We start from the raw sequence: 25,385 nt of genomic DNA on the forward strand, positions 1-25,385 counted from the left end.
AGACAAATGGGTAGGCTCTGATTTATGATGTAGTCCTGATTACAGATTTCTTTTTCTCTGTTCTTAAAGCAGTTCTGGGGGCAGTGTGTATCAATTTTATTTGAGAGCCAACTCAGCCTTACAGAGCCCCAGGCAAAAATGTAGTTAGGGGAGGAAAAGACCGGAAAGGCATAAAATTCTAGTGGAGTAGTATGAAGGAATTCTAGACTTCACAAACCTACACAGCCTAGAGGCAGTTTCTGTTTTAAAAGAGAGAGAGAGGTAAAACTCTTCTAATATTAATAGCAGTTGGAACTTATAGCAGGAGCTAAAGTTTTATCACTTTAGCCACCAAAGACATCTCATGCTTTTTACTAGTTTTTTCTAATTTGAGAGGAGGAAATGGTCAGTATCTAGGAATTAATTCATTTATTCAAAAATATTTATTAAACATTTGTTAGCCGGACACTCTGCTAAGTGCTAGGTACATGTTAGTGGCTTAAATAGGCATAATTCCTGCCCTTTTGAAGTTTACCATGAATTAGCCGTTATCTCCCTGTTTTTTACCTCTTTATGCTTCACACTTTATGTTTGATTCTTATATTAACAGTAGTAGTGATCTGTCTGCATTAATTTGTCTTCTGATTTTCAAATGTGTCAGCAAAACCATTTTTTAAATCTTTACTAACCTTAAATAAGAAAGTGATTGCCACTTTCTTTAATGTGACTATTGTCAGTATCTTCTGTGCCATAAATGTCAGTGGTTGTGAGAATAGCTTGTAGGTTTTATTGCCATTGTCTGCTTTCACCATATGCTTTCAGTGTCAAAGCAGCAGTTGTACTGAAGATGCTTTGTTGTGTTTTTACCGTGTAAAAAGATTTTTTCCAAGCATAGCATAACAGGATGTTGAATGACAGAGGTAATGTTTTTTTTTCCTGCCATAAGGCATAATTTCCACAGCAGGAATTATGCATATTTGTATGTTGGGAAAAGAGGGTTTTTACCATCTCCATGTTGAAAGTCCGTGTGGCATGAGGAAATCTTTTCCTTTATTTTTATTTTTGTTGCTGTTGTTGCTATCATTTAAAAAAATCCATATCGTCACTTAAATGAGAAATATTTGCAGTTAAATAGCACCTGAGTTAAACATTTATGAATAGAGCTTGCTTAGTTGTTTGTCATTAGTGAATTTTTCATCTGAATGTTTATTCACCATGCTACAGAAAATGTGATCTTTCTATTCTTCTTAATTCCTCATTGTTTTTAATTCACCAAAGTATAATGTTTCTATCTTTAAGGAGTAGTAGACTTATGGTTTTTGTGAGGTATGTGTACATCAGTTATTGAAAATTGTGCTGTGTGTGCTCTCATGGTGTTTTTGAAATCATGATTTTTATTTTATCTCTTTTAAAAGATAACATAATAATTCTTTTTTTAATAATTAAACTAATTTAGTAAATTCAAGATGGAGGCGCTTTCCTACTGATTATGCTTCCACCTCAGAAGATGAATTTGGATCAAACCGTAATTCCCCTAAACATACCCGTCTACGTACTTCTCCAGCCCTGAAAACGACTCGATTGCAGAGCTCTGGGTCAGCAATGCCTACTAGTTCTTCATTCAAACACCGGATAAAAGAACAGGAAGACTACATCCGAGATTGGACTGCTCATCGAGAAGAAATAGCCAGGTTGGTTTTAATGGGTTATCTCTAAGAGTTGAAATTGTTCCAACTTGATAACAAGTTTAGCTTTTACTTGGTTTGTACTAATAGTCCAAGGAATGAAATCCACAGATAACTATGAACTTAGTTTTGTTGGTAGTATTACTGTCTGTCCTTTTTTTTTCATATGGTATTTTTAATGTGAGTGCTACTTACATGTTGTAGAATTAATTTATTTTGGTAAACCGCCATTTCTTATTTCTAGTAGAGATACTGATGAATTAATATAATTTTTGAAAGGTAGTCAGTATCTACATAATTGAGAATTGTGCAGCTAAATTTTTGATTACTTTCCTTTTACCTTCCAAAGAGGTAATAGTGTACTTGTTAGAGATGTTGCTAATGTTCTCTGGGGAGAATTAGAGTTAGTCAGATTATTACTCACACTTTGGTGAGTTCATTAGATACAGTCAGTACAATCCTTTAATAATTAAATGAAAATATTATTTTGAATCTTAAATGTATTTATAATAACCTTAAGATTACATAATAAAAGTAAAATTCATGCTGCAGATGTGATTTTTAATTGATAACATTGTAGTTGAACATTAAAGAGAGGCTCTACTCAAATGCTATAGTAGTTAAGGGTTTTTTAAGTTTGTAAGGTATTAAATGTTACTGCAGTATGCCACATGTTACCTAAACATTTTCACTGTGTACATGCTAAAATTATTTCTGCCTTTAGTTCAAGACCCTAATCTTCAAGTTTTATACTTGACAACATTTATTAAAGAATTTATTTATAATAATTCATAAATGCTTTTTAAAAAAACTTTTATGATGATTTTATGATGTTCATCTTTTGTTTTCTTTACTCTGTGGACTTCTGTGAATTGTTTTTTTCTGGCTCATTAGTTTAATGTTTAGGTTTTTTGGTTTTTTGGTTTTTTTGTCTTTAGTGACTGTTCACTTGTGATTGCTTTTAGTTCTTAAAGAACATGCCCTTCTAATCTCATTGCGCTGCTTAAACATTGTTTTTTGGCCATATAAATGACAATAATTATTGAAGCATTGTAAACCAGTTCTGATTAGAGTACAGGCATATATGTGCTTTGGGATCCATGAATTATTATGGGCCCACAAAACTCCTGTTAGTGAGAGAATCTTGACACTACATTTTTTCTTGTGGGCACAGCTGGCAACAGGAGGCCTTGCTCTTGTCTCAGCATTTTTCTCCTTCCCATGCAGAAGTCTCACCACGTGAGCTCAAGGGGTACCTGGGGGAACTAGAGTGTTCTGCTTTTTCTTAGGAGGCTTTGCGTCTCAAGCTGTCTACCCCAAACTAGGACACCTAAACACCTTCTTCTGGGCCAAACCCACTTCCCTGCCCCTAAACAGAAAAGAATTATGATACAAAGGGGAAAGTGAATAAGAACTGTCTGTTGTATTTTCACTGAGTTTTTATTTTGTTAGTATGTGCATTTTATTACCCTTGTCTATGTATATTTTATTATCTATAGTAGTACTCTAAAGCTAGGCTATTTAACCTCTAATGATTTCATGCCTTTTTCCTCCAGTTTCTTAGTAGCATTATGCTAATAAAACTTGCTATTGGGATTTAATTTTTCAAGGTATATTTTTCAGCCATACATCTCAAAGCAAGAGAAAGTTCTTTTTGTTTATTAAGAAATTTAAAAAGGCGGGGGGAGGATAGGAAGTATGCAAGGAAAGAAAGTTAATGTTGATATTTAATGTTCCTATAAGATGCTGATAAGTTTGCTTAATATGAGGAAATTTATTTTCAAATAACTATGAATCACATACTAAATAGAATGGAGAAATACGTAGCTTTATTTCTTTAAATTGGCTACCACTTTCACTTAAGAAAACTCACATGCTGGAGCAATACTTTTTAAAGAGTAATAGGTAAAGATACTTTTATTTGAAAAGCACAATAATGATTTTAATTTATTACAAAATGTTTTATGCTTTGTCATACTCTATTTGCTTAGATTTTAGAGCTGTATTACTAAACCAGCACTTTGTAAGTCTGTACATAGTAATTATTTACCTTCGTTTAAACTTAAAGCACAAAAATTCCATCTGGAATATAAAGAATATAAGCAAAATATAATATATTTAGTCTTTCAATTTGAAGAGGAAACATTTTTCCGGGTACCCCCGATACATGTGCTTTCGATAGCGCTTGTCCCAGTTTCTCCATTATAACACAGATACAGATTTGCTTCCCTTAGGAATTTCTTAGATTATACCTTTATGAATTTTAGGGTAAACAAAGCTATAATACCACCTTTACAGATTATCAAATATAATACATTTAACCTAAAAATTATACTGGAAGATTACATAATTCTCATTTGAATCACAATGCACTTAAAGATATTTCAGTGTTTTAGATTCATTATTACACATTCCACTGTAACATTAAATTTTTTAGGAGAGAGTTCTAGTTAACAATGTTTTATTTTAAGGTTTAACAACCAGTTCATTATAGATATGTTATAGGAGAGGATTAAATCATAAAGGCAATATAATATTTTATCCTAATGTTGATTGAAGGTATTATTTGCAAAGGTGAGATCCTCTTGCACCTTTACACCTCTGCAGTTTTGTTTTGGATCATGTTTTTGTATGCATAAGTTCTTTATATATATTGTGTATATGCGTGTAATCCCCGTCCACTCAGCAAAGAATTCCTAAGCAACTCCTATGAGCAGAATGTAGTGTTTAGTGTGAGTGAACTGTAAAGATGACTTAGACATGGATGTCCTCAGTTCAGAGTCAGAGGAAAGAAGCAAAGGTGTTGTGTGCAGTTGATACAGGCAGAGTGACAGAAGAGGTTTTAAAAAATATGAAGTGTGTCCAAGTATAAGATGTAAAGGTATATAGTTAATGGATGACTAAATTGAAGATAATACGGAGCCAGCTAAATAATAAGAGACTTTGAATGCCAGCTACGAAGTGTGCATATTATTTTATTATGTTGAAACTTTAAGATTTTTGAAAAGGAAGGTAACTTAAGATCTATATTAAAAGAAGGTAACTCTGAAGGGCCTTTTGTAGAATTGTTTGAGAGAGAAGAGAGCCTAGAGATAAACTAGTAATCTATTCTAGAAGTTAATGTGCAAGATATTGAAGACCTGAGACAAGATAGTGGTAGTGAGGGTACAAGTGGAGATATGGACGTGTAACAGTTGACAGCGTTTGATGATTGCCAGCATGACTCCATAGTTGTTCAAATGGATATTGGTAAGAATAAGGAAGACAAAAGACAAGAAGGAAGACAAGCTTCATTTTGGACATACTGACTTTAAGGTACTTAAGGAACAGCCATGTGAAAGCGTATGGCTCTGCAACACAGGAAGCTGATGAGAGCTAGAATCATCATTTTGGAAGTCAAAGAGAAAATACTTGAAGCTGTGGTCATAGATGATATTGCCAAGAAATGGTGAGTGAACCTAGAATACTGTTGAACTCGGAGGTATAACCTAAATTATAAGGATGCAGTATAGCTGAATGATCAAAATCGTGGACTCTGGGATCAGGCTTTCTAGATTGAAACCCAGCTCTACCCACAAGGTCTGTATGACCCTTGACAAGTTAAGTAACTGTGCTCTAGTGATCTCATGCATAAAATGGACGTAACAGTAGTGCCAACTTGAGAGAGTTGACAGACTGATGCATGTACATAACCTAGTGCTTGACACATATAGTAAGCTATCAATAAATGTTATATTTAAGTGGAGTGCAGAGAAAACTGTGGTGTGTGTGTATACTCAAATATGATTATATTTAGAACTTAATTGTGAGCTTTCCATTTTCTGTATGACTCCAGATGTAATTGGAGTTTCAGAATCAGTGCTATATTCTTATAATTTATAAAATATTTTATTAGGCTTACCCTATACAAATAGGAAACCTAAGAATCTCAACCAAGGTTTTGTTCACATTTTCAATCCAAACATTATTTTAAAATGTTCTTTTTTACCTGAGAATAATAACGCTAATATGTAAGTGGTCTGTTTTTTTTTTTTTAATATTGAAATGATTGTTAAATAAATGTATCACAGAACACCCACCTAATGAGTCCTACTCCCTGATTTGATGGCCTCCAAAGTAAAGTCATCTGACACTTCATGTCAAGAGGGAAAAGGCTTTTATTATTACTAAGTCTTTTACATATAATACTTTTATTAGTGAAATTCAAATAAGAATACCTATTAAATACATTTTTAAAAATTTTAAAATAGAACTATGGTTTATATTTTTCAAGCCTAAATAATATTTGCAATTAAAATTACAAATGTATGGTAATCTTAACGGTGAAAAACCAAATACTTGTAATTTTAATACATTACTAAAAGCTTTTTTGTTTTATTTTTTTGGTAAGAGTCAGTTTAATTTAGTGGCCAGAATTAAGTAGTATGGGGTTCCTTATAATCTATAAAGTAATGTAATGAAACATCTATGCATAGCAATCTATTTTAGTTTAAAAAGTCTTTTAATGGCAATGCAGTTAAAGGATATACTATATTTGGGGGTATGTGTGGAAGTGAGCTTTAATAATACTAAAGTATTTTTTATTTTGGAGAAAAGACCATAGAGATAAAAATTACATTATCAAGGAATAAAGTACATCTGTTCAGTCAGTTTTAAGCTTTATTGGTTCAAAATAGCTAAAGTCTAGGTCCAGCCTGTGTCTGTTTGTTCTGTTGGGCTAGGCCAGCTCCAAATAGCAAGGGTAGGAACAAAACATCTGCCCCGAATAACTGTCAAATGACAGTTATTCTTCAGTTTCTGTATAGTTTTTCAGCATTTCCTAGATATTATGCCTTCATCATATTCTCTGACCTGAGGATACCTTATACTACCTCTCTGCATGTACTTTGGCTATCTCAAATCTTGCTCATTGAATAAGGGCAGTATTTTCCTGTCAGGTGACTTCACACCATCTTCTTTTAACTTGCAGACTTTGTGTCTGGGGGAAATGGCATGGGGTGGTGGTGGTGGTTGTTTCTTTAATTTTTCTCATTTATTTAGGAACTGTTTATTGATGGCCAAGAGTGTGCTAAGACCTTCAAAGTTATCTTCTTACCATTACCTCTTCATGACTTGCTCAGTTTATTTGAAGCATATTCATAAGTTTAAAGACTACACTTAAGTAAATATAACTTATCTGTGGTGCTAAGCTCGCGTTTAAACTTAGTTTCGTTGAAGAAAATGGGAGGTAACTTTTTTAAAAAATATATAATTAAATCCCTACCTCTTTTGATGGCCAGAAATAGATTCTACATACTTTATTCCTCTATTTGGGCCAGCCATTAAATTGCTTTGGCTACCCAAAAGAGCTTCCAATTTGAATTCCTCACTCTCCCAACCTAAGCCAGTCTTCTGTGGCACAGATTACCTATTTCTCCCAATTCTCCGTGCTTTCATTGAATGCCCACAATAGATGTGGATTGCCATAATTCTTTCATTAAGGTTTTTTGTAATATTGCATCAAAATTCCATCAACATATAATAAATATAACTGAGAGTTTCCACCAAAAGAAGAATAAGATCTTCCTTATCAGTAGGAAACTTTTGTGAACCTTCTCTATAGTCTTTAGCTAGGTCAAGTATATGAGTTAATCTTTATGCCTCTTGAGAGCTAGGCTTCTTTGATTCTTTATTATAAAGAATTCAACATAAGATTTTCTGGAATGTCTCTCCTAAAACTAATTTTATATTTTTATCACTCCTGTCATTTAAAAAGTAGACTAAATTATTTCTTAAAAGCTAAGTAAAGTTATAATCTCTTATCCAGTGTTAAAGTAACAAGAGGTTTGATTTGTTATCATTTGCTTCAATGTTAGGATTCTAAAGCTAGTATACTTCTTTAGTAGCTCATCACTTCCTTTTTTCCAGTAATATCAAAGGCAATCTCATGCTCATGGTTTATATGTATATCCTTTGAAACTCTACTTAACTATAAAAACTTTTGAAACTTAATATGCGATTAAAAAGATAAAGCAGATATTTTCTTTTTCAGTTAATTTAGAACCTAAAAGAGTGTTAATGTTGGCAATTTAAATCAATAAAGTCTGATAGTTTGTTTCTATCATGGTTATTAGGTCACACTTGCAAATATTTCATGTTTAATAGGACATGCATTTCACAAGGACTCTCATTTTCAATATTTTAAACTTCCAGTATACCCAAAGCGTATTATTAATATATTTTCCCCTGTTTTTAACCCTTCAGTGAAAAATAACCTTTAATTGATTTAAATAAGAAAGGGGACATTACTGAGAGAGTTCACCTGAGAAAATCATAAACTTCATAAAGTATGTCCTCGTTACCCCACCTTTTTACAAATAATGCATATTCATTTCTACAAAATTTTTGTAATTGGATTATTGGTTCTGACACTAAGGTAGACAAAATTAGCACAGATGTTATAGAACTTAACCCTGAAACTATATTTCCTTCCTTAAGGACTGTTATCCTATCCATATTTTATAATAAAATAAAATTAAATGTGAAAATTATCCATTTTTCTAATTAGAAGGCTTGAGTTTTTATTGGTATTGCAAAGGAAGCAGATGGAAGCAAAACTCCAAATAAAAGGTCTGTTCATTTTAGAATTTCCTCCTTCAGCAGATTTATAGAGGTGGAGATTGAGAATAAGAACAGGGGTTATAAACTTGGAGATCAAAGAAAGAACACAGAATACAAGAGATATAAAGCACTACATTATTGTAATATATTCTAATAAATGTAATCTAGAAGTATTACAGAATTTAGTTGTAAACCTAGATTGAACAACCATATGAATAGATCCATACTCTCTGTTGAGTCATAAAACTGTTATTTCTGAAGATATTCATAACTTTGGCTTTTTTTTTCTTGATAATTTTATATGTCTTTTAGAATTCCTAATACTGGTTTTAGTAGGTGCTAAGATTTTTAAGCAATGCAGATTTAAGTTAATGGTCTATATTGTTGAGTCAGCTTTAAGATAGGAGTTGCCATGCAAAGAAACAGCTGGTATATACGCAACATACTTGTAAATTAAAAGAAAGCTTTTTGGGTGCCTACTAACTGAACAGTATATGTGGTATATACATTAAGAGTTCATTGTAGTACAGTTTTTACTGTATAACATGTTGACATTGCTGTTGTTTGTGTTTTTTCTAATTAATTCATTACTGCTTTCTACAAATATCAGAAGCTTCATCGTACAAATGTCTGCATAAAAAACTTTAAAAATAAAATAGATGGTTAAATAAGTAAAAGTTGTCTATTTCTTATCTCATTAAACTGGGTTATTCTGTTTCTCATCCTAGTTCATTTATTTTAGGAAATTAAAAGAGTGGAATATTTTATCTAAGGAAACAGTTTACACCCATTCTCAAAAGAATTACATCAACAGTTAACAAGTTTTTAAAAATTATATGTGGAATGGTAATATGAGATATAGCGTGACGTATAGAAAGATCTGGCTACACCACTTACTGTTTGTGACCTTAACCGAAAAATAGTTGCATAACCTCTCCTGAGGCTGATTTTCCTCATCTACAAAACAAGATGATTAATACCTCTCTTACAAGGTGGTTGTAAGAATTAGAGTTGGTGAATATAAAGCTTCTTTATAATGGTTTTGATTATAATATAATGGTAAGTATTGGTTTTGATTATTTGAAAATATAATTCTAAGCTTCTGAAGCCAAGGACCCTGTCTGCTTATTCACCGTTGCAGCCCTTAGGGCCTACCACAGTGGCCAGATCAGTAAATATTTATTGGTAAATAAAAAGGAATTGACCACAGATTGCTTCTGTTGGGCCATAAGCTTCAACATAGCTTTTCTTTTTAAATCTGTAGTTAAGTTTTTATGCAATTACTGCATTCCTTGAAAGTCTTTCAAGCTCACATTTTGCATAAGTTAAAAAACTGTTACTTTGTGCTTTGGATTTTAGAGTTGGGAATCTTAAAACAGGTACTTTACAAATATTCTGTCATTCCAAAACCTCCCCTGTGGAAGTAGCCAAATAGAGATCATGTGCAGTGGATGCATAACTTAGAAAATATTCAGTTATCACCAATAACAATTATTTAATTCTTCAATCCATGTAGCTAAAAATACACATAAATGGCTTTATGGAAATAAGCTCTAAACCTGGACTCTGGCCCTGTCTTAGCTACTTTTAAGTTGTGTGGTCATGAGCAAGCCAGTAATTTTCTCCGAAAATGTGTCTTTATTCATAATCAGATAAATTCTACCTCACAAGCTCTACCTCTACCTTGTGACCCTCAAATGACATATTGTGTACTGTGAAGTATGGTATATGGTGTAAAATGCCATGCTGTGTCGCAGTTCCTCACCTTGGTACCGTACACCCCTTGGGCCGTCTGGGGAAGCTTAGGGAGCTCTTCTCAGAAGAATGTTTCTAAATGCATAAACGTAAAATACTTAGAATGACAAAGAAATGCAATTATATTGAAATACAGTTATCAAGATATTTTTAAAGGTATATAGTAGTATATGGTTCTCTGTTAACATACTAAATGGAATGTTATTGCTGTGGGTTTAATGAACTGCAGTAATTTTGAAATAGTGATGACTAAGTGTTTTGAGGTACTTGTAGCAACTATAATGTGATTACTTTTGCTGACAAAAATCAGTATTGCTAATACCACTGTTGTTTATTGCTTGTATTTATAATTGAAAGAAATGCTAAGTTTCAGTTAGGAGAGTAGTGAAAATAAAGTTGTAATTGCTTTTCTCATTCAAGTTCATGGACTCCTTGAATTCTGTTCACCACCCCCAAGTTTAAGAACTCCTGTAATATATTAATGGTAGTCATTAACATTAACAGTGTATTTTTAAAAGACATATCACTACTTCAGGTGTTTAACATGTATTTTTCAAAGTGACAACTTGTAGATGACGTGCAATTTAGTTTTATTAATTTTTGGAATTAAAGTTTAAGACTTTGAGTATCAAATAGTTAATAGCATGTCCAAAAAATCTTAAGTTTTGAGTACAAATCTTTAACTAAATATACTAACTTATGTAACTGATTCTATCAAAATGATTGTTTCTAGACCTATTATTTGAAAGTATTAAACTTCTTTTCTAAAATTATTGCCAGGATCAGCCAAGATCTTGCTCTCATTGCTCGGGAAATCAACGATGTAGCAGGAGAGATAGATTCAGTGACTTCATCAGGCACTGCCCCTAGTACCACAGTAAGCACTGCTGCCACCACCCCTGGCTCTGCCATAGACACTAGAGAAGAGGTAGGAGATCTTCATGGAGAAATGCATAAGGTTCTTTCTTTTCTTTATTTCGTTTGCTTTTAGCTTTTTGCTTAGTTTATTTTAGTTACGTCCACCCTTCCTGTTTGCATGAAGCTCTGCGTTTTCCAACTTTGCTTTAACAACTTTCTTTTATGTTTTTATAACAAAACTAGTAAAGGCTAACGTTTTGTCTACTATTAACATGAAGCTATAAAATTATTTAAAATAAGCACTTTGTAAAATATGAAAATAAACGGTATCTGAAAAGCAAACCCAAATTTGGTAAATGTATAAATAATAAATAGTTGCATAAAGTTTTTGTAAATTTTACATAGCTTCTTAACTAGGAGTTATCTCTAGTAGCAAAGAAAGAGAAAAGTTCTACAGTTTTCACAACTTTAAATAATTCTGTTGATGAATATATACATGCATATGTATACACAAAGATTCTTCAAAAATTGAAATATACCTACCCACACACTCAAATATGTGTATTCAGTTTTGAAACATTCTTGTGAACTCTGCAATGTAAGTTAGCATATATAGACTATTGCCCTTCCAAAACCAGGGCCTCCTGCCTTCCCACTCCAGGGGGCACCATGTACATACATGGCTCCAGAAGGTGCCTTTAACATATAATATAAAAATAATGTAGTCTGGCCATGTTGGCTCTCTTGATTTGGTGCAAACAAAAGAGATACGAACAAAAGAGATACAAACAAAAGATTGGCATTTTGAAAAATGAATTATAGTTTTATTAGGACAAAGCCACACTAATTTCTTTAATTATCATCTGACTGTTTTATGCTACAACGTCAGAATTGAGTAGTCGGACAGAGGCTGTATGGCTGCAAAGCTGAAAATATTTATTATCTGGCCCTTTACAGAAAAAATTTGCCAGCCCCTAATATTGATGATTCATTCCACTCCCTTAATTTTATAAAATAATGTTCTCAATAGTAGCCAAAAATGGCTAGCCTTTTTGACAAATTTAATTCTGGTAAACTGTACTACTAAAATTTTCTTCAGTTGCTTTTTGTCACGTTTATAATCTTATTCTTTAATGGTCATTTTTTGGTTGTTTTTTTTTCCCCCTTTATGTGTTGTCTGATTTGGTAAATGATGTTTCATCAACCTGTGTAGAGTTTTGTTACCACAGTGATCAATTGTAAATGTATATAAAAATTATTCTTATTGGTGAAAAACAAAAGAATCCTCTTGGTGGCAAGACATACACAATTCTTCTGGTACATTTTAAATGATGAAGATATTATTTTCACAGCTGTCTAACTAAATTTTACCTAACATGACTGTACATTCACTCAGACCCAGTAAAATTTTTCAAACATTTCATTGAGTAGACTTCCATTTTTTCCTTTTGGCTTTATTTCTTATTATTGTACTGGAGTTTATTCCTTCTTCAGTAAACCTGAGCTACTTTGTACTGTACGTGTATAATTTGCACTGTAGATGGCAGTATATCATTTGTACTGGAATATGTCATTTCTGTAACATTGCTAAAAGTTTATCTAAGACCAAAAAATACTTAACTTTGTGAATTAAAAAAACTTTTTTTCTTTTGTAAACTTAATTATAATTTGCAATTTATTTATCTGTGAAGAAATTTGGCACCTGGATTTGGGGAGAAAAAAAGGAAAAAACAAGATAGGAAACTAAAAGAAAAAGAAACATTATTTTACACGGGCAAGGCAATGTGAGTAAAATGAACTCCTTGTCCATCTACATGGCTCAGTTTTTTCTATTTACCATCTGTGTTTTCCATTTAGGGGAAACCTTATCCATGGAAGAATCAAATTTAACATAGTTACATATTTTGGATTTTGAAAATAAAATCAATGTAGATGAACATTTATTTTATAAAACAGACATCTTTGACGTGCTTATAAAAAGAAAGTAATTGGTTTATTGAAGATATCATGCCTCTGTTACTACCTGAGAATGGAATAACTTCTGTCTAATTATAAAAACTATAATGGCAATATCTATATTTTTCCAAATTACTCTGTGCTCATAAGGATTTGCTTTTGTCCTAATAGTTAGTTGATCGTGTTTTTGATGAAAGCCTCAACTTCCGGAAGATCCCTCCATTAGTTCATTCTAAAACACCAGAAGGAAACAACTGTCGGTCTAGTGATCCAAGACCTCAACCAGCAGAGCCTCCTGATCACTTAACAATTACAAGGCGGAGAACCTGGAGCAGGGATGAAGTGAGTAAACCGTAAACTTTAACAAATGGCAGAGGAGGCATGCCCCATTGGTGGGAAAAAGATGAGAACTATTCAATATATAGGGCTGGGAAAAAAGTGCTTGTCCTTATGGGTAGAATGGAATTTCATCCTGACATCACATCAAGTACAAATAATTAACTCCAAATGAATTTAGTTCCTAAAGGGCAAAAGCAGAACTTTAAAATTTTTTAGTAAAATATAGGTAAATATCTTTCAACATTGCAGTAGGGAATGATTTCTTAAAAGACACAAAAAGTTTTGACTTTAATAAAAGATTGATAAATTTGAGTATGTTAAAGGACTATGTGAAACATACAGGCAACAAGGGATTAGTATACAGAATATATCAGAACTCCTACAATCAATTTAAAAAGGCAAAAACAGCCCAATAGAAAAATCTGCAAATAACATGCACAGCATTTCACTGAAAATACCCAAGGCCTATGAAGAGATGTTCAACTTCATGAGTGTTCAGAGAAATACTTTTCCAAGACTACAGTGAGATTATTTTATACTCATTCAATTGGCAACAAATAAAAAAGTCTTAAAATATTAAATGTTGGGGAAGATGTGGATACATAAGATTTCTTATTGTTGCTAGTGAGGTTAAATTGGTCCAGTCACTTTGGCAAACAGTTTGACATTATTTCCTAAAGTTGAGCATAAACACAGCCCATTATCTAGTAGTTTTGCTGCTAGTGCATACCCTTTCCCATTGAGAGCAAAAGTCACGCAAAAGGATATTTATAATAGCGGTGTGGACAGTAACAAAACTTGGAAACAATCTAAGTGTTTATATCTGAAGAAAATTGAATGTATTAACTGGTATGTGCACAAATTGAACAATTTATGGAGTAATCAAAACAAATGAACTACAGCAACATGCCACAATGTGGATGAATTTTAGCAATAGAGCATTAAATGAAAAAAGTAATTCTCAAAAGATTGTATATAATGTGTTTTGTCACAATTTAATAAAATAAAAATATATACTTAGGACAGAAATAGATCTAACAAATTATATAAAAAGGAAAGCAAGGGAATGATAAATGGGATTCAGGACATTGTTTACCTTGGGCAGAGGGAGATAGGGAGCTGCGATGGAAAAAACCTAGAGGTAGATTATAGCAGTTAGCTGTTTCTTTATAACAAACCACAAAAATCTCAGTGGCATAAAGCAATAGGCATTTATTTATCACACACCTGTGGGTTAACTGGTGGTACGGCTCAGCTGGACAATTAAAAGTTGTAGGTTGAGTTCAGGTTTGCTCCATGTGTCTCTCTTGTTGCTAGGACCACATCTGTGGAACACTGGATATACGGAACTGGAGGTGAAAGTTAGTATATAAGAATACATATGTTTGCAGTAGTACAGAGTAGAAAAAAATCTACCTGATGGAGAAGCACTGTAGCTAGTTCCATAGCTGCAATTATAATATGCTAGATGTTTTTAGAACACACTTTCTTTGTCCTGGTAGTTGATAAGTTGTTCTTGGTTTCAGGGAAAGGGCCCATTCTCTAATCTTATTCATACTTAATTCTCCTGAGGTCTAGGAAGATAAATTCCTCTAAATGTAATAAAACTATAGAAGTTTATATTTTTAAAGAGAATGGAAACATTTAGATTGATATCTCATAGTTGATAATCAGAAAAAAATTTTAATACATTGTGATACTGAACTCTATGACGTAGAAAAGAGAGATATCCTTTCTATGTTATAATCTACCTTAGACTAACCTGCCTTTTCTCACTCCTTCCTAATTAATATGTCTTCTACTCTTATTTGGCCTTTTTTCTCAAGGCTCACAAAATACCGTTATGCTTATTTAGCCTTTCATTGTCTTTATGTTGCCTTTCACACCCTAAGTTACCTTTTATCCCTCACTAAATTCAAATACTTATCATACTCAAGTTCTGGTTTTCCATGATACTTTCCTTATTAATGCCACCGCTCACTGAACTCCCTTTCATTAGAATTCGTAAAGCAGTGAATCACAATTAGTACTTATTTACATTGTTTTTATAAAAATATTTAATAATATTTCCTGTTGTTGTTATCTCCCCTACCAGTGTTTAAAGCATCTTAACATCCAAGGCCATATCTTATTTTCTGGATTTTTTTTGCAGAGTCTAGATATAGTTCTGACAATGTAAGGAACTGATTTTAGAACCCATATCTAGTCCCAAGTTTAGTCCTTTTTCTAGCATTCCACACTAGCTGTGCCTTTCATGGTTTAGCTCTTGGCAAACTACAGGATGCAGGCCAAATTCAGCATACCACCTGGTTTTGTAAATAAAGTCTTATTATGACACAGCTGCTTTTGCTATAATGTAGCTGCTTTTGCTATAATGAGGTGCATAGTTGTGACAGAGACCATATGGCCCCAGTCTTCACTCTCTGGCCCTTTACAGAAGTTTACTAACCCTTGGTTTTGCCCATAAAGTTCAACTGAGGTAGTAACAACCCCCATCATTAAAACTTATTATTTTGAGTAAATTTTTAAAAATTATCTTTCCCACTGTGGAGAACAAGGATTATAATCTTCTTGATCTCTGTGTGCATATTATTTGGTGAATATTTGCCTACTATTTAATACTAGGAGACATGCCTTGAGTTTGGCTCAAGTACTCAGTGTAGTTGAAGGTGATATATAACTGTTATCATTTTGAATTTAATTCCACCAAAGGGATATCCTAAAACTAGAGCATTATGGGAGGGTTATTAACCAAAGGACTAAATTAATGAAATAAACATCGATTAACAGAATCTTATATGGGAGTAAAGTCTCCAAATTCAATCATTGATTGAATGATTTTTTGACTGCACATTATTTGTCCGGCACTGTTTTGATGCCCTCACAACTGAGTGCAGAAGGCAGCCAAGTAAGCAGGTAATTACAATTCACTGGGATAAGTGTAAGAAGGGAAATATAGGATGTGATACTGTGGGAACCCGTAGGAAAGGCACTTGAGAAAATTCAGAGAAGGGTTCTTAGAGATATTGCCATGCAATTTAAGTCCTGAAGGATGGGAGAGGTGTTGGACACTCGAAAACTGGGTCCAGTTGAGAGGGCTAGGGGATGACGAGAGATGACAATGGACATACTTCATGGAGGGAATTGAGGAATAGAAAATTCAATACAACACAGTCCCTATACACAAGACTCTGGCTAGCGAAGGGGTCAGACACTGAAAGATAATAAATTACTTATATTTTCCCATTTATGATCATTTGAATTGGAAGCATGAGGGACAGGATCAAGATAGTAATTGAAGATTAGACAATATGGATTGTTTTTTGAAAGTTATATGATGAAAATAATATGGAAACTTGACAAGTCATTTAACAAAAAAGAACTCCTTTGTTAATATTTACTTTTCTTTCTCAATTTAGTTACACATTACTCTAATTAGATTCATTGATCTTTATTAAAATTAGCATAAATATTAAATGCCCCTAAATGTAGTGAGTTGTGACTAGTATTCTTGGTGGTTATCCAATAGAGCAGTACTATTTTAATGTCTGTTCTGTTCTTTTCATGTTTCAGGTCATGGGAGATAATCTGCTGCTGTCATCTGTCTTTCAGTTTTCTAGGAAGATAAGACAGTCCATAGATAAGACAGCTGGAAAGATCAGGTATTGTTGTATTACTCAAACATCCTTGCTTCTGTTACCATCTGTTCCACTTTCTGCAAGCCTGCTACCACAGCTTCTGGGAACTCGTGAAGTCAATGGTACTGAACCTTACTGCTGCCACTAGCATGTTCTTTCCTTTTTAGATATTATAGCTATATGCTAGACAGCACGAAGGGGACAAAAAGAGAACAGATGTCCCAAATAATCAGCCCCTTGGTAACTGAGAGCTAACAGCTGTAATCACTTAGATTAATTTTATTAATAATCAGAAAAATTTACTCTTCCACAAAATAATAGTAAGTATTTGAAATTAACAGAATTTTAGGGCATCTTTTATGAGACCTCAAACTTTAGTTACAGCTTCCTCATCAGTAAAGAGAACAAAATGAGTACTCTTGTTAGACTCAGAAAATTTATGTAAAAAGGCCGTAGATAGTCAAAAACTAGATTTTCTAATGCCTTTGCTATTTATTTATGTTGAATTACAATAATTTTTTCAGTGTCTGACCCCTTTGCTAGCCAGAGTCTTGTGTATAGGGACTGTGTTGTATTGAACTTTCTATTCCTCAATTCCCTCCATGAAGTATGTCCATTGTCATCTCTCATCATCCCCTAGCCCTCTTAACTGGACCCAGTTTTCGAGTGTCCAACACCTCTCCCATCCTTCAGGACTTAAATTGCATGGCAATATCTCTAAGAACCCTTCTCTGAATTTTCTCAAGTGCCTTTCCTACGGGTTCCCACAGTATCACATCCTATATTTCCCTCCTTACACTTATCCCAGTGAATTGTAATTACCTGCTTACTTGGCTGCCTTCTGCACTCAGTTGTGAGGGCATCAAAACAGTGCTGGACAAATAATGTGCAGTCAAAAAATCATTCAATCAATGATTGAATTTGGAGACTTTACTCCCATATAAGATTCTGTTAATCGATGTTTATTTCATTAATTTAGTCCTTTGGTTAATAACCCTCCCATAATGCTCTAGTTTTAGGATATCCCTTTGGTGGAATTAAATTCAAAATGATAACAGTTATATATCACCTTCAACTACACTGAGTACTTGAGCCAAACTCAAGGCATGTCTCCTAGTATTAAATAGTAGGCATATGATTGGGCCCTAAAGGTTTGTTAATTCATGTGTAGTAACTAATTGATTAAGCTGACTTTTTTTTTCCTACAAATTTCAGTTGGGCTTTACGCCAGGGAAGGGAGAGCTTCATTTGTCTCTGGGCACATGCTTGATTAGTAAATCATAGGAGGATGGTTTGTCATGTGAAGGAGAGCTCTCTTACTTGTGACAGAAGATGGGATCAGCAAACTTGGGAGTGATGTAGTCATTAAAGGAACACATACACAATACTCCACCTAAGATGATGTTAGAGCACTAATGACTTAATCACTGAGTACGATTAAAATGAAAATAATGCACTCATTTATAAGCCCAATCAGAAATTAGAAAATGGTATTATTTATAAAGAGCCTGCAACTAATGTAATTTCTCTAAATCAGTTATAAACCTGAAAATGTGCACATTTTTAATTTAGAAAGATCCAGTGAAAATATATTGTTATTATACCTTTTACTTCTTTGTAACATGATTTTAATAATAAAAATATTTTTTAAATAATAAAATAAATTTTAATAATAAAAAGGGGTGATTGGACTTAGATGGATTAGAAGTTGTGAATAGTAAAATACAGATGGTAAAGCAAAATAATGAAATTAAGACAAATCACATGTAGGTAGCAAAGACAGCTGCCTGCTCAAATAAATGAGCTAGAATGTAAGTTCCGTGAGAGTAGGGGTCTTTGTCTAAACATACAGTGACTAGAATGTACAATATTTGTTACTATTTGTTGATGAATGATTATTAAATTATTACTCTCTAGGAAATTAAGCTTCTTTAAAACTCATAGCTGTATGTGAAAATTGATAAGGGTAAACTTATCAATAAAGACATATTGTCCTTAAGTTTTTTATCCCTTCAGTGGCTTAGAACTCTGGGGACATTTGTGTGTGTGTGTGAGTTAGGAACCTCAGGTGACAATTCTAAGACATTTTCAGCAAAGGTGAAATATGTATGGTTTAACAATTTGAAAAAGCACAAGCATTATACTCAGTAACCACCTTCTGGCAAAATTCACTGAATTTTCAGTGTGGCTAAGCACAGACTTTTTATATTGTATGAGTCCATTGTAATTCTAAGTTGGTCCATGAAATAGTCATTGTTTTCTTACTTTCACCAATCCTAATGCTGTAAGGACTCTTTTATAGAGCACATAATAATTTCTTATGCCTTAATATCATAGTCATTAGGATAACAGCTCTTGGATAGCTGGCAAGGATGTTTAGTCTTTTGGGTATAGAAATTTTAACAGTAGATCAGAAGAATATTCTTATATAGGATTCTGGAACCATTGTTGCCTTTTTAAGTATGGTTATTTATAATTGTTGATGTTCCAGACTTGATTAGATGTTTATGAATTTCATGTTTTTAAATAATTTGAACCTAGCGTATTGAACTTTGAAGAAATACAAATAAAAATGTAATTTAGTTTACTACTTAAATACTGATCAGCTTCTAATAGTAATACTTTACTTTCTGGTACAGTGTTGGTTTTTATATAAGGCAGTTAAACTGGATTTCCAAGCCCAATGACGAAATTCAAATAGAAACTAAAAAGATACCTAGTATTTACAGCTCTCTAAAGCTGCCGAATCATGTCTTCTAGATAGAAGAGAGAAGTATACCACATTTGAAAGACAAGTCAAAATTTTGTGGTACTTTATTTTATAAGTTAAGATACTTGAAATTAATTTTGAACATAAGGATCTTTATTAGCAATTGTTTTTGTCAAAAGGATAGTGTCTTAACTCTTAATAGGTTATTATGTACAAATATACTAACATGAATTAGAATTTTTAAAGAAAAGCAGCCTAAGTACTCTAGTTTTCAACCTTTGAAATAATGTACACGCTTTGCTCAATCAATATGAAGTCTTTTCCTATTTAAAGAGGTCTTAACAGACACACTTGTTTATACCTAATTCAACCTATTTTCATCTTATATTTATACTGCATATGTTCTCTATGAATGAAGTTGTGTTTTTGTTATAAAAGGTGGTTATGTGGTTAATTACAAGTATTAGATAAAATTTTGGGGTTATTCATCTACATTTGTTTTATATTTGGTTTTCAGTAAAGAATGAGATAAGTACTAAAGGGTTTATGTGTGTATTCATAACCAGTCAGTTACTTTATTAGTACAAATCTCTCACATAAATGAGTTTATTGGTAATGTTGGCTCAGTATTTAATTCACAGTTCGTGTTAACACTTAGTGTTTTTTTAAATTCTTGTGTAGCTTTGAAAAGATACGTTGTTTTTGTATTATCATTAAAAATGTGATGTTTTTAAAATATGAAAAGTAAAATGCTTATTTTTTTATTTATAGAATATTATTTAAAGACAAAGATCGGAATTGGGATGAAATAGAAAGCAAGTTAAGAGCTGAAAGTGAAGTCCCTATTGTGAAAACCTCAAGCATGGTATGATCATTTTTCTTGAATATTAAAATGTTTTTTAAAAGTAAAGTTTTGTTTTCAGGGAATGATATGCTTATTTTTAAACTGTTGATTTACATTTATAAAAGAAGATGTAAGTGCACAAATTTGGGAAATTTTATGCCTTCAATTGTCTCTCACAGGGATTTAAAATGTTGACTGCTTCGAAGTTGCAGAGGGTATGGAGGAACCTTTTATGTTTCTCACTATTATACACTCTTGTTCTTGTAATAATTATATGTTATAAATAAACAATTTTGAAATAGGAGCCAAACTCAAATATAAGTTGACATGAGTCATTTCTATTTACTTAATAGATTGCTTGTCTCCTCCTCAAAAATTTGTACAGATTTTTATTGTTCAGGAAGTCATCCTAAAACCGAGGTTGCAGTTTATACATTTTCCAAAGAAAATCCTTAAGCACTTTTACAAAGTCGTTGCAAGATTGATCAGTACAAGTTTTTCAGAATCTTTGCTTATTATTATTATTATTATTATCTTGAACTTTTCATCTTCTGTCATTATCTCGTTGAAAAAAAATCTGTTTCAACATTAAAGATTTTAAAATTTGAATCTTATTTACTGGATATCATGAATTATTTCATATCCTGTTGCTACAGATGTGGTGCCATATCAATAATATTAAGGATTCCAAATAAGATTAGTGTGAGGTTCATTGCTTATCAAATCAAATAAAAATGTTTTAATTAAAGTAAGCTAATTTTTGTCATTGCTTTCCCTACAGGAGATTTCTTCTATCTTACAGGAGCTAAAAAGAGTTGAAAAGCAGCTACAAGGTAAATTTACTTCTGATTAAGTGTAAAGAGCTAACAGTTTGGGACAAGTACATTCTAAGTGGTATTTCTAAAATATTATTAAGTATTAGAACACTGTTTGATTAAGTGTAATGATGTATGGATAAAGATATAACGTTCTACATATTCAAATTACTCATAAAAAGAAAGTATTAAAACCAGTATAAATAATTAAAAATATAATAAAGTTAAATTCTAGGCCCATAGGCTAGAAGTTATAATTCATAGTATTATATATAGTATCTATTATTTATATATAAATAATAGTATATGAAAAATATACAAAATATTAAAATGTGTATATGCAGCTGAAAATGCTTATTGACAATTAGCATTGTTTACTTGATTTGATAATTCTTAAATTATATATATGGTATAACCCAAATGAACTTATGTTATAATATAAATAATAATCATTTGGATAAACCGCAAGAAATGAGTGCATATTGGACACAGGGACCAGAAGGAGGAGGTAGAGAAGAAAAAAAAAGAGACTGTTGGCCTCCTAAACTTCAACAGGGACATTGTTTTTGGTGTAGGTCAGATCTTTAATTATGCATTTATGCCTATGTGTGTCTTGACCTAGAAGTCCCCAGTGGTACAACAAGCAGATTCCAGAGTCAGCTGCTAATTCTGCTGTCTTTGTTGATTGAATTATCAGAGGCATGATATGTTGGTCCTCCTAAGTGATTCTTAACCTTTTTTTCAGCCTCAGCACACCTAAGGGTTATAATATAACCCCCATGAGGCAAAGTGGCTTGTTTACATGATTATTAGCTGGGAGGAGGGAGTATGCTTTTAAAAGGACCTCTTAAATAATTCTTGTATCTGTGGTGCTTCTTTCTCCCAACTCCCCACTCTACCCAATGCCAAGTTGAAAATCACTGTCCAAGATTTTCCCTTGTCCACGCAAGGATCTTTTGGATTGAAAGCTGGTTTTTATCTGGCCCTTCCCATGAGGTAGCAAGGTCTATTTGGCCTGCTGGGGCTGCCACGGGATATTAGTATCTGGGCTATGAGGGGAACTTTATGGCCCAGTGGTAACATACATACTTGTACATGGCTAATACCCTAGCACTCTCACCAGGATAAATGACAACATGCTGTGGTAGCATTCAGAGTGTGCTGATATTACTTTGGCCTCCTCAACTTTCAGGTTACTCTGAACAGCGTTTTAGCAACCAATCTCCAATTATCTGAGTAATAAATAAGGCTAGGAGTGTTTCTTTAAATCATAACCAATATTTTCATCATCCTCTTATAATGATTAAAGCATATTTCAAAAAGATCTTTCCTGAATTCCATATCTCCAAATCCTAGTCTTCTAGCAGGCTCAGATGCCCATAAGTAGCCTACTCAAGGGACCATAGAAAGCTTTTAGGTTTTTATAATCTACAATATAGATCAGCCCCAGAATTCCTGAAAGTGGGGTTTTAAATATAGAATTGAAAGGATTAGCCAAATTTAAGCTCATATAAGCATCAGTAATTGAAATATTATCCAAGTCATAAGCAATATTCATATCCAGATTTAACTGTATCTGCAATTATATCTTTTTCCCTCTATTCCTTTTTTTTCTTTCAGCAATCAATGCTATGATTGACCCAGATGGAACTCTGGAAGCTCTGAACAACATGGGATTTCCCAGTGCTATCTTGCCATCTCCATCAAAACAGAAGTCCAGTCCTGTGAATAACCACAGCAGCCCGGGTCAGACACCGACACTTTGCCAACCAGAAGCTAGGGTTCTTCATCCTGCTGCTGTTTCAGTCTCAGCTGAGTTTGAGAATGCCGAATCTGAGGCTGATTTCAGTATACATTTCAATAGGTTCAACCCTGATGGGGAAGAGGAAGATGTTACAGTACATGAATGACTTTCTCTTGCTTGTTAAAAATAATTACCTGTGGAATGACTAGGAATATTGGAAGCAGCATAGTGTTGACTTATACAAAATAAGAGAGCTTGGTCAACTACAATCTTGTTATCTCTGTCTTCTTAATTTTATTTATTTATTTTTTATCTATAATGTGGAGTCATAGTAATCCTTTCAAACCATATAGATAACCATTTGATGCACATAGAGGAAAAATCAGATTGTGACAGTTTCACATTTTGTGGTTTTATTATTTTCAAATTGAATTAGATAATTGCATTCTTTCCCTTCATAGATCTTTGTTTTTTTTCTTTAAGCCATGCTGTGACCTACAAGCAAACTAAATACCCAACATTTCTGACCCCCATGTATCCTGTGCCAAGCTGCTCCCTGAAATGGACTTCCTCTTCATCTGTACAGATTTGTTAAACACTTATATTTGCTTCTTAAATAATAGGATTTATATTAGTATTCATTACCATTGGATACAATGACATATTACTCTCCACAGTCAAACTGACCTTTCAAAACAGTCCTTCTTGTGTTCTAAAATTTTCCAACATATATGTGATTTATATAACTTTGTTGCTGCATAAATTTTCTTGGGGTTTATGGAGATGAACTATTACGTTTGCACTAAGATTTGCTGGGAGTGGTAGGTGGACATATCTATATGTCAGTAAGGACTAACCATCTTTTTTTTTTTTTTTGTATATAGGATATGGATAACTGTATTTGTTTTAACCCTACAGTGTTTTACTCCACTTTCAAAAAGATGAATTTGGCACTTTTTACCATTTTTTTTTTAATGAAAGTAAGATTTTGTCTCATTTTAGGGCAAATAACTAGAAGGATTAAACTAGACAGTTTAGGTGGAGTATATTTTTAAAACTAAGAACATGTATATTGGTCCTGTGTTACCAAGTTTATATGTGACAGTTGAAAAAATTTTTCCCCTGAAATGATCATGAAGTTAAAATTTTTGGCATTAGGAAACTTGGAGAACCAGTAGTCATAAGATTAGTGGATAGTTTCACTCCCAAGCAATGAGTTGCTTCTGTGTGTTTCCCTGTAGGACCCAGTAGTAAATCCTGTCTCAGTCGTGTGCATTTATAAGGACCCTGCAAGGCGACAACGACCAAGGCTTTGGGCCTGTGCTAAACAGGAAGCTTATGAAAATTATCTTCTATAAACTTGTTTTTTCTCCTTCCAGTAAGTTCACATTTGGATAAGTTTAAAAAGAAAGTAATTATCTTTATGTTTCCAGAACACTATAATTTGGGTGTATCTTATTAATTCAGTTAAATATTATTAGTAGACCTTGACCCCATCAGTCTATAAAGGTTAAAACTGCAACTTTTGCAACTTTTATGATATACTCTAATATTTCAGCAATAATCCTGTGCTACATTTGATTTAAGAAAGTAGCTCTGTTCACTTCAAAACTTTACAGGATTTTTAAAAATCCTGTACTGTTGGGCCAGTTAAAGATGCAAAAAAACTGTTTTGTAGAGATGTAAAAACAAAAGTCTGTTGTATAATGGATCTCATATTTTTCTTTAAATTAAAAAAAAAATAGGGTAAATGGACTGTTCTCCTTGTAAACCTAAATTCCCAATTCTGTCTAATAAAGGAAGACTGAAAAAATGATTTTAAAGAGCATGAATGGAAAGATACAATTGCTTTGAAGAAATAAGTGAAACATTAAAACAGGGTCAATCCATTTGAAGAAAAAGTATGACAAAGTAATCACCATTGTTTCCTCTTTGTTTAATGTTTGGGTACTGATTATATCAACATGGAAGTAGAAGGTAAGGAGTTGTTTAGGAAAATATTAGCATCTATTCTACTTACATTATCATTTAAGTGTTTACACAGTTTTGTTCAATTACAAACATTTGGCCTTTTACTATGTTATTTTTATTTTGTATGAATACATTATTCTCCTTATTTATTTTTGTTACCTTTATTACTTATGTTATTTTGTTATGCATTTACAACTCCATTTTTAAATAAAGTGTTTCTGGAACTTTATGCAGTTGATTGTACGTTTTATTTCTTCTACCATCTGGATTGCTAATGCTTCATCAATTTATATAATAATTGTATATCATTTTCCAAGGTTTAGCAAAAGAAGAAATTCTTCAGTTTTAATTAATATGTGGTAACTGTAAAACTTCATACTATTTTGGGCTAAGGAAGAAAATATTTTCTTAGCAAATTATAGCAAATATAATTCTCTTAGCTTAATACTCTAATGTAATAGGTACATGCACAGCCTTTATTTTTAGCTGGC

General features: G+C 32.7%; 1 protein-coding gene across 7 annotated transcripts in view; it reads left to right on the top strand.

Moving 5' to 3' along the window:
• CEP170 (centrosomal protein 170) overlaps window positions 1–24,990 on the top strand; it is a 144,307-nt gene extending 119,317 nt beyond the window's left edge. For 3 of the 7 annotated variants that reach the window (XM_061187392.1, XM_061187390.1, XM_061187396.1), the window contains 7 exons: window positions 1,436–1,670; window positions 10,800–10,977; window positions 13,005–13,175; window positions 16,746–16,834; window positions 20,292–20,385; window positions 21,146–21,197; window positions 22,800–24,990. In XM_061187392.1, the coding sequence (XP_061043375.1) occupies window positions 1,436–1,670; window positions 10,800–10,977; window positions 13,005–13,175; window positions 16,746–16,834; window positions 20,292–20,385; window positions 21,146–21,197; window positions 22,800–23,089 (1,109 nt within the window). In that variant the 3' untranslated portion in view covers window positions 23,090–24,990. The remainder of the gene's footprint in view (window positions 1–1,435; window positions 1,671–10,799; window positions 10,978–13,004; window positions 13,176–16,745; window positions 16,835–20,291; window positions 20,386–21,145; window positions 21,198–22,799) is intronic. The other 4 variants (XM_061187393.1, XM_061187398.1, XM_061187395.1 and 1 more) reach the window with 3 other exon arrangements.
• Window positions 24,991–25,385: the final 395 nt, after the last annotated feature.

The sequence above is a fragment of the Eubalaena glacialis genome, chromosome 3, assembly GCF_028564815.1.
Source record: "Eubalaena glacialis isolate mEubGla1 chromosome 3, mEubGla1.1.hap2.+ XY, whole genome shotgun sequence".
Taxonomy (NCBI): Eukaryota; Metazoa; Chordata; class Mammalia; order Artiodactyla; family Balaenidae; genus Eubalaena; species Eubalaena glacialis.